Genomic DNA, 10765 nt, shown 5'->3' with positions numbered 1-10765 from the left:
TGCTAATAATATATGGTCTATTTACTTGTTTAGAGTAATGTATCCTTTCAACTGTCATGCTGTTAATAAATATCAGTTACTGAACGCCAACATATATTTTTTCACGGTTTTTGACAGAATGATAATTATTTCTTTTTCTAGCTGGGTTTATCGCTCTGTGGACAGCTGGGGTCATTTTGAGGCGGAATCTCATTGTAGTAGCTTATGGTAACCTCACCGAATAAGACCGAGGAGGTCCATCACATGCCATCCACAGCAATTAAGATAATAATGCTCAAGAAAACATACGCGTCTAAACTCGTTGCGTTATGTAAAAGCTTCATAAACATAACGTTATACAGCGTTTTCAGAATTGATATATGTGAGCTGCCTTTTCCACCGGAAATCTGTCATTACAGTATCAACTAAACACCTACCGCTGATAGATAAGCTTGTGTTTTACTCTTAAGCCTGGCTTGACGTGACGGTTGAATTAAGGACGAAATCAAAATCTTGAGCAAAGGACATTGTGCGACTGGACTCCGGAACGGACGGGTGAAATGAAACCTGGTTTGAGAGAATATTGGAGTTGGAGGCAGACAGAGAATCTTGAATGTTGGTAACTTCAGCACACATATAATCAATTTGATGTCCCAAATTCGAACCGCTGACGTCAAGGACATCTTTCTTTACACTTTTTTCACAGGATACGTCGGGATTATGCCAATATGTTGTTGGGTTGAGACGCCGTGGTATTACATTTTGAACACAGAACAGGCCGACAGAAACAACAAAACACCGAATGTCATAGATAGAAGTATCAAGAGATAATGGCGGGACAGTGAATTTGACACAATGTATTTCTTCAGAAGACACATTAGCTGGTATAAAGTCGTCATTAGAGGATTCCACGACACGATGTTCCGGTTTTGGCGAATGTGAGATTTTTCTCGTCCCATTTTCAAGAAAAGGTGCTTGCATTATCTTCTTCTTGTAAAGAATATCTTTTCTTGTGCTTTTACTGAAATAGCAAAATATTTTCTTCAGTTCCAGACGACATTCTTTGAATCGAACAGAGTAGATAACTGGATCAATTAAGCTGTTCATAACATAAATGACCTGCGTCACGTTCCTGAGAGTGCGAGTAGCGACAATGGTATCTGGATCAACGTAATTGTATATCTTCAGGATGCAGATGGGACCATAGCACACAAAGTAGGAAAGGATGACCACACCGATTACAACAGTAGATTGAAACATTGTCAAAGTGTACTCTTTCATACTTACTCCTAGGTCTTTTGTTTTCTTTAAATGTTTTCTAATATTAATATACACCGCAGCATAACACAAGGAAATGACAACAAAACATATTGTCATCGGGATTATCATAAAGAGAGCGTTGGTTTCACGATCATGATCTATCTGGTCCTGTGAGATACATCCGTAGCTTTTTCCAAGGAATGACATTATTGTAATAACAGGGGATATAAGCCACACTGCGATACAGAATGCCTTGGTTTTCTTCTTTGTGGCATATGAGCTGTGCCAATGGTATATACTAGCAAATCTGTCTATCGCAAAGGCAGTTGTGGTGAACATGCCTACGTATGCTGTGAACCGGGGCATCATCAAGACAATATAGCAGGACACTTTGTTCTGCATGAGATTATTAGCGTAATTAACCACCATGAATATAAGATGAAAGCCAACACAAATATCAATCACTGTCAGACATACGGCGAACTGTCTCAGTTTTGCTTCCATGTTTTTGCAACGAAGTAAAGCAGCAGCCGAAAAGAAGTTGACGACTACAACAAGAGTACCCAACATCATTAGAAAATACTGCAAGTTAACTGCATTGGTCGTAGGAAAGAGGAATGACGTGTTGCTTCGATTATTCATGATTCCCGTTATGTATGGTAACTGTAAAATAAAAGAAATCCGATTATTAGGTTACCTAAACTCAAAAGCGTGTTATGTACTCATGAAATTACCTCCCCTTTTACATAGTCTGCAACAATGTGATGCAGCTACAAGTTCTCTCCCGTGGCAATCAAACACTTGTGCTTCGTGCTTCTTACATACTCATCCATGAATGAAATGCAGTGACTGTCCTTTGTCAGTATTATGTGATAGCGTTGCTAGTCATGCTACCGTGTTGAAGTTATGATGATCACAGGGGACACTTAAGGACAGGCATTGGTCAGGATTCATTTAACGGTTCAACGGTTAAAGATGTTGTGAGACCATCGTATTAAACCAAAATTCATGCAGAGGCTTTGGTTCTTGTAAAAACAGAATTATTGATGCAATCTCCAATTTGCATAAAAACTTGTTTAATACCCCCTAAATGAAATTTTCCGTCATATTTCCGCATGTGGGCGTTTGAAAGAGTCATTTTTGCTAGGCTTCTAAAAGACCTTTAATCTTTGGTTCATTAAAACACTTGTCGACTAATTTTCCCTGGCATATGAAGCTACATACCAAATCAGGTATAGGTTAGCAGCTAGTGTAACGTGAAGCAAACATTCGAGTCCATGGTGCAACAAGGAACCATGCTACGGCTCTTGATTTTGTAAACAATGTAAAACAGTTGATAGTGTAATGAAAAAACAAACAAATTACTACCGCAGTAAACTAAGCCAATTCATCTCCATATAGTTACCAACCTTGACTAGCAGAATTTTTTAACCAGACAGTAGACCTGTATACATCAATGAAACAATATATAAAACAGTATCCTACGTATTTGAGATCCTGGCATGCGGTTTTATTTTAATAAAACCGCAAATATCAAGAGGTTTTGATAGAACATTAACAACTCTAAATAACCAGTTACATCTGTAAATAACCACACAGATTATTTCTGTTGAATTTTCAGTGAATGGGGATAGTTTAAAGGGTTTTGGCCATGATATTTGGTTTTGTTGAATTCATCGTAACTTAAATATTTAGCACTACCACCTAGATGGCGCTGCTCAAATATGTCCCGATTCTTGTTTCAGGCAGTCGAAAGTACTCATTACGTAGGAGGTAGAAATGTAATCAGTTGATCGAACAAGTGACACATGTGACGTCAAAATATGATTTCGACTGACCATGTCTAATATGTAAACAGTAATGTAACGTTTTGTCGCGATTACAAAACCTTTAAAAAACTTTATCAAATAAAACCAAATAAGTGGGAAATCCACATCGGTGGATCGTGAGAGGGCGATATCAAGTTATACAATTGTGTACATCAACGAATACATGATCGTGGTCATGACAGCCGTTACTGTTATTGTTGTACAAGTGTTCATTTGTTTTTGATAATGACTCCTCAGTTTCGGAGGTATAAATTATTTTGTGACAGGTATTTACCCACGTGTACTAGGTATACATGTGTATTAGTGTCAACAATCGTAACATAAATGAGAGTTATATAACAAAAATGCAGGAGTACACGCATATAAGCTAAAAGACTTGTAATTCATGTACATTTTTCATTGCAAAACTTACGTACACGCTTTTACTGGTCATGTGCTGTAAGGAAACGTTACGATAGTATTTGCATACCCACGTCTAGATATTAATGTGCATAAAAAATAATTTAATACATAAGTTTGAATTATGAAATTACCTCCGAGCAGTGATACATGTGATTTCTATGTATATAAGAATTTAGTGTGTGTGTGTCTTGAGGCAACCTTGCTTCAGTTGTACCTAGAGCTGAATATGAGCTATGTTTGAAAACATTTTGCTGACAATTAGAAAGATAGTTTTTGAACCACTTAAAACAGATCCCCAATAAAGCTACAAGACTGTAAATTAAGACGTTTACGATGACATACATTGTATAGAGATGTCACAAAAACGATAGAGGAGTGTTTTCTGTCTTCAAGTGCTAAACAAATGTTGAAATACTGTGGACAGACAGGCGTGAAACCAGACTGATGTTGATAAAACAGAGAATTTTGTAACAAACCATTCTGCTTGTGCTTAAAAAGAACACTTTCGAATACTTTCCTCACAGTCGATAAAGGAAAAATTGCTCTATAATTCGGTGCAGGCTTAACATTAGCAAGTTTCAGGATAGGTACCTTCGATCAATGAAAAAAATAAACTGTAATTTTAATGGTTTACATACTAAATCAGCAGTGTGTTTCAACATATGATTTTTAGTTCTAGTGATAAAATTTGGTAAAGCTATTCCACTATCGTTCAGACAAGTTATACTACAAAAATATTCGTTAAAAAATATTTGCCTTCTCCGTGTCGGAATGGTATTTGGTAACTTTTCCTTTTTTGTAAAGGTTGTTTCTTTGAAATTGGAAAAAGCTCAACGCGAGATAGTGCCAATTATTACTGGTTTACCGTCATATCTTAATGTTCTGTCTTTATTATCAGAAAAGGGCCGCGGACCTTGAGACGCTTTATGATAGGAGAAAAGAAATAGAATCGAGCTTTATTTCTCAAATCGATAACAAATTAACACTATACTATATCTATTCACTTCTTCTTGAAGTCGATGATACTAACAAGAAACGCGTATGTTCTAAGAACTAATATCAGTTATAGAATCCCAAATTACAGACTTTCTCTTGCTAACTCTTCTTTTTTATACCTTCCTCTCTTCGAACCGACCCGACTAGGCCTTCACCTTCCCTAGCAACTTTCAAAACAAACTTGAACGCAAATCCCTGAGTGAATATCCAGTGTATTTTAATTTTGGAGATAAAAAGACTGATACACACTAAACTGGGACACCGATGTAGTTATTTTTTCTCGTTTCGGGTTCATCTCACTAATTATTGTTTCAAATGACTGAAATATTGATAAAAAGACTGATACACACTAAATTGGGACACCGATGTAGTTATTTTTTCTCGTTTCGGGTTCATCTCACTAATTATTGTTTCAAATGACTGAAATATTGATAAAAAGACTGATACACACTAAATTGGGACACCGATGTAGTTATTTTTTTCTCGTTTCGGGTTCATCTCACCAATAATTGTTTCAAATGACTGAAATATTGATGTTAACCAAATTCAGTCATTTGAAACGAAAGAAATTCCACCCTGGCTCATGAATTCACCAGAAGGCGACTTTTCACTTCATGAAATGGTTAAATTAGACACAAGCAATTACACCTTTCGTTCATCCTTCTCGAAATTGCAGTTAAATTATGAAACATTTCTATATTTATATACTGATGTTTGCTGCGACCATAGTTACACAAGATGAACCTATGGATGCCGTCTACCGATCAACGTCTCAATATTCTCGGCAGAAGCGCGAGCTATCTACCTCGCCCTTGAATATATTCAAAGAAACAAAGTAATGAGAGCTGTTATCCGTTCAGACTCTCTTTCTGTTCTACAAACTCTTAGCAATAGAAATATCGAAAATATTTTCATGCGTAATACCTAAATGCTATATCATGAACTTTCGTATTGCTTTTTGCTGGGGTTCCTGGGCACATGGAAATACCAGGCAATGAAAAAGCATATATCCAGGCTATAGAGACAGCCACTGAGACGAAGTTGCCCTTGCCCTCTTCGGATGGGTCATACATACCTTACACATTTATACATGTTGAAAGGCGAAGATAATCCATGGTGCATAGGATGTGGTGAACCATTTACCGTTAACCATTGCTTTATTGGACTGCACCTTCTGTATACTCCTGAATGTTTTTATCGTCACATTACATGTCTAAAACCCCGTTTGAAACTGTTGACATTTGTAAATTCTACATTACCTGAAAGATGTTGGTTTATATAATAGACTAGGACGTACCATTTTAATCTTTTTGTGTTAACATACCCATTTAAGATTTTTAACATTTGTCTTTTACCTTTTGCTTTGTTCAATTTTATTTCCTTTTGGATCGCTGTGTGTTTTACCGTTTGTGTTGACGAGCCGTTAAGAATGTAATAATAATAATAATAACTCACCAATAGCCAACATTGTAGCTGTGAATATCGTTGTGAGAGCGTTTATAATACTTTCTGACAATGTGAAAACTGTCAACTGTACACAACAATCGTATTTTGTCAGTTACGAAACTTAAATGTTGATATTAATTCAAGTATATTATAATATGACGATGATGTGCGCACTTGTATCATTTTATCAAGCCAAGTCAGTGAAAGATTTTAGATTTTAACCATGTATATATATTATTGTTTCAATATAGGTTTATTAATTGTTGTAATTACCTCACTGTATGTCGGAAGAGGGCGTTTCTTAAGTTGTAGTTACTGTTTCCTTCCCACTCTATCGTTATTGAAACAATGCAATATATTCAAATTAAAAGTGTGAGTGTGTGTGCAAAATGAGTAGAATGTTGTACGTGCCAAAACAGTGGTTCCGAAACAAGTTCCGTTCTGTTTACATTGTGATTTTTACAGGTTCGTTAAAGAATTAAACCACATTTAACACATGGTTATACACGAAGCCTGAACAGTGTCGCAAGATATAATCTTTATTCAGTTTCGCTGTCGTCTGTCTGGAGGGGTTCGTTCGGACATAGACGTTCTGTTTATTCCTTATCACACAAACACTAAAATAATTATTCCAACTTGAGAACATGACATTACTTACCTACTTTGACCAAGGTTTACATCGCGGGTGTCGTGGATGAAGCAGAAGACGATTAGTCTTCCGAAACATCAGGAGTCTCCATGTAAATGTAATAAATTATTATTAGTCATATGAAAGAAACCATTTAATATCATTATTATTTATTGTTCATTTGGATTTAGTTTGGCTCTATATTGTCTATCGTTCTACAATTGTATATAGTGTAAAGGAGATTATTGTACGCGTCAAGTCATACTGAAAAAATAGTAAAAATGTATTTTTTTTATTTATGATTTTAAAATATATCAATGAATAATTGGGGAATGATCAAATACAAATACTTTTGCGAAAGTTAATTATGTTTATGCGCAAGTTTTCTATTAGTTTGATAATGAAAAAAATCATAAACATTCTACTCTGTAAGATACTGTGATATACGGTGTATCATGTCACTAAAGAGGCAGTTCAGAGAGCAAAAACAAAAACAAAAAAAATTGTAGACAAATTGTATTCTGTATTTGCCCGCTTAGATTACATTTTTGTGTTATAATTAAGTCATGTATCAAGTTTCCTCTTGTGAATTCCTGAATCGATCCAAAACTTGTTATGGATCGATCAAGATCTGCGGTTGTCAGTTTTGTCACTTTTCGTCACATACGTACGTATAAGAAAAAATGTACTGCTGAAGAAGACTTCAGAGAGATATTTAATATTCGATAATTTCAAAAGAACATAATATACAGGTGTGTATCTTAAACAAGACCTATTACATGCGCCCTGGATACATCATCATAAAGCTCTCTGGCAACGTTATGTTTAGCGACCGATTGATGAGCTTAACGACTTGCTAAATGATCGCTTGTGATCGTTGGGTATACGGTCAGGCCGTAAAAACATGCGTCATATCTCAGTCATTAATAAGATTTAATCATTGTCGCCGTCGTTACACGTTGCCATCACAAAGGGAAGCATTAATTAGTCCTGTAGCTATACGCAATTTGCTGTAGTCATAATCTTTTGAGAGTTCGACCTTGTCATATTCTTTTGCCTTTATATCAGGACAAAATTTCATACGAACTGTTTCACATGACTAAAAAAACCCGCAAGTATAAGTTGGCATATTGTCTGTCATATTCAAAATTTTATATAAATGCACGGATATATATTTATAAATCAGGTCGTGATTTTTTGCTAAATTTATTATTTTTTGTATCATGACATTCTTAACGGCCTGTCAACTCATAAAAGGTCATCATGGCAACCAACCGGTAAAACACCAATGCTAAAAATCTTGAATGTGTACATTAACACAAATGATTAGAATGGTACGTCCAATTGTATCAAATAGACCAACGTCTTTCAGTGCCTAGACTTTTATAAATCTCAACAGTTTCAAAGAGGGTTTTTAGACATGTAATGTTACGATAAAAACATTCTGGAGTAGACAGAAGGTCGATGCAGTATATTAAAAAAATGTTTAACGGTAAATGGCTCATCATATCCAATGCACCGAGGATTATCTTCGCCTTTCAACATATATGAGTGTGTAAGGTATGAATGACCCATCCGAAGACGGGCAAGGACAACTTCGTCTCGGTAGTTGTCTCTAAAGCCTGAGACCATTCATCGATAATAGGTTTTACAGAATGCAATTTATTATTGGTATATGTATTCCATTCCTCCTGCCACTGAGCTGTTAAAATTTCTTTAATTTAATGATGTAAAGAAACAACAGGTGGTAGCGATAACGCTTCCTTTGCGGCACGATCTGCTTTTTCCTTGCCTGGTATTTCCATGTGCCCAGGTACCCAGCAAAAAGCAATACGAAAGTTAAAGGCAAGCTCATGATATAGTATTAATGTATTACGAATGAAATATTTTCGATATTTCTATAGATAAGATTTTGTAGAATATAAAGAGAGTCTGAATTGATGACAGCTCTAATTACTTTGTTTCTTTGAATATATTAACTGGAGACGTAGATAGCTCGCGCTTCCGCCGAGAATATTGAATTGTTCGGTAGCCGGCATCCATAGGTTTCATCTTGTGTAACCATGACCGCAGAAACCTTATAATTATCTTTTGAACCATCAGTATATAAATGTAGAAATGTTTCATATTTTAAATGCAATTTCGAGAAGCATGAACGAAAGATGTAACTGTCTGTGTCAAATTTAACCATTTCATGAATAAAGACAACCTCAGGTGAATTCATGAGCCAGGGTGGAATTTGTATCGTTCCAAATGACTGAATTTGTAAAAGAGCAAATGATGGAACGGTTTTTGGTTTGTTTTGAAAAAAGTTTTATATTTTATATCAAATACAAGTGGAAAAGCAATATTTGAAGGATTTGACTTTAGCTTAATGGTGTATTGCAAACTCAACTGATGTCGACGGTTATATAGTAATGGTTCGTTAGCCACTAATGCAAATTCTAAACTAATTCAACGTTTTGTATATATCTATACATATTGTATTAATGCCTGTCGTTAACTCTGAAAATCTGTTGGTTGTTTGATATCATATATTTACAATTTTGTATAGATTTTATGTCCTATGTTCAACTTTGGTATATGTCTGATTATTATCACTTTTTTCAACATATTTGGTTTAAGTTTGATGTCATACATAACAATCTGGTACATGTATTTGTAATATTTGAAAAAAATGTTATATGTTTGATGCAATACTTACAGATTTCGGTTCATATCGGACTCCATTTATCATATATGCACATCAAAAGGTGTAGCTATTATAAATTATAAATGTATGCAGCTATATAATAGCAAACGTTGTTTCTCAATTTGACTATTTGATACCCTTGAATAGCAAACCCATGTGTCCTTTAAACGTTATCCTACTTTTCCCTCTTTTAAACCTCTTCTGTCCTTATCTTTTCTACATTACTTGTAATACTGGGTGTTCTAGTTCCAGATGTAACCGACTACCGTTTCTCTCTTTACGGAATATTTGTTGACTTGTGGTAATAATTTAATTCAGAATCGAGCAGCTATTGGTTGCTTTTACCAAATTACTCACGTTATGATAACTACTCAACACTGTATTTTTTTCCATTTCTTTTGGTACACTATTTACCATATGTAGGTATAACTTAATGCGCGTCATAAATGCATGTCATTATGTCTTGTATTACTTACAGCTTATGTAATCTATTTCCATGTAAGCAATCGTAGTTTGAAAAACAAACTATCATTTTTAGAATATTTCTAGCCCGAGTATGTTATTGTCTATGTCAACGAGACTCACCTTGATACTTGGATCGCAGACTCCTCAGTGGTTATGATATACACCGTCAAGACCGCGGAGCACCGGAAGGTGGTATAGTTGTTTACACTTCCAGTCTTTTGTGCACCCGACAAAGAGCGAATTCGGAATACCATGGTGGCGAGATTATCAGGATCGAATTCCAATTTCCAAACAATATCTCCTCTATACTGTATATAGACCTCCGGATATTGCATGCTCATTTTGGAATTACTTTTGACACTCTATAGAAAATGCTTTGCTGACGTAATTGACATAAACAGCAACATATCTTATCATAAAGCGACACCGGTTGAGTTTACTATTGGAACAGAGCTTAGAAGCACATATGAAAGGAAAACAAAATGTTGCCATGACGCAAATTGCAACATGTTTAATTATGAATTAGTCAATACGGACTGGATCGACTTATTCGCGATTATTAAATTCCCCAACAATATGTGTGAAATTTTTACTTTACTATATTTCTACCGTTAGACCTGCTACATTTAATTAACGGTTATATTGTACGTTGACCTATAAACGTTTACCCTTTTTGTTTATTTGAAGTTAATTATATTGGTTCTTCTCATCTTGTCTGTGTTGCTGATTGATGTAACGATAATAAGGATGGTACCTGTTAAGCTAATCTGTAATCCAATGCACGTGGTTTTGTGGACGTTGTCATTATTCGTAGGATTAGAAATGTAAATTGCCGGAAATGACTTGGGTAATGAAGGTTCATTTAGAGACCGCAGTGGACGCTGGATTCGCCCTCCACATCTGGGTCGCTGGTTCGTCGCCTATGTGAGGCAGTCGTCAGGCACTGACCGCATGGTGGTGGTTTTCCCCGCGAGCTCCAACTTTCCTCCGTCATACCTGGCATGTCCGTAAAAGACTGCTAATTGGACGTGAAGAAATAAAGAATAGGCCCCCTTGCCTTATAAGTCA

General features: G+C 35.6%; 1 protein-coding gene across 1 annotated transcript; it reads right to left on the bottom strand.

Moving 5' to 3' along the window:
* Positions 1-444: 444 nt before the first annotated feature.
* LOC132547810 (melanocortin receptor 5-like) lies at positions 445-1881 on the bottom strand. The gene has a single exon (XM_060211613.1). The coding sequence runs from the start codon at positions 1879-1881 to the stop codon at positions 445-447; it is 1437 nt and encodes a 478-aa protein (XP_060067596.1).
* Positions 1882-10765: the final 8884 nt, after the last annotated feature.

Source organism: Ylistrum balloti, unplaced genomic scaffold, assembly GCF_031769215.1.
Source record: "Ylistrum balloti isolate Yb309-2 unplaced genomic scaffold, AGI_CSIRO_Ybal_v1 Utg369980, whole genome shotgun sequence".
NCBI classification, from domain to species: domain Eukaryota; kingdom Metazoa; phylum Mollusca; class Bivalvia; order Pectinida; family Pectinidae; genus Ylistrum; species Ylistrum balloti.
The sequence above is the reverse complement of the archived record's forward strand: the minus strand, read 5'-3'. Positions and strand labels throughout refer to the sequence as shown.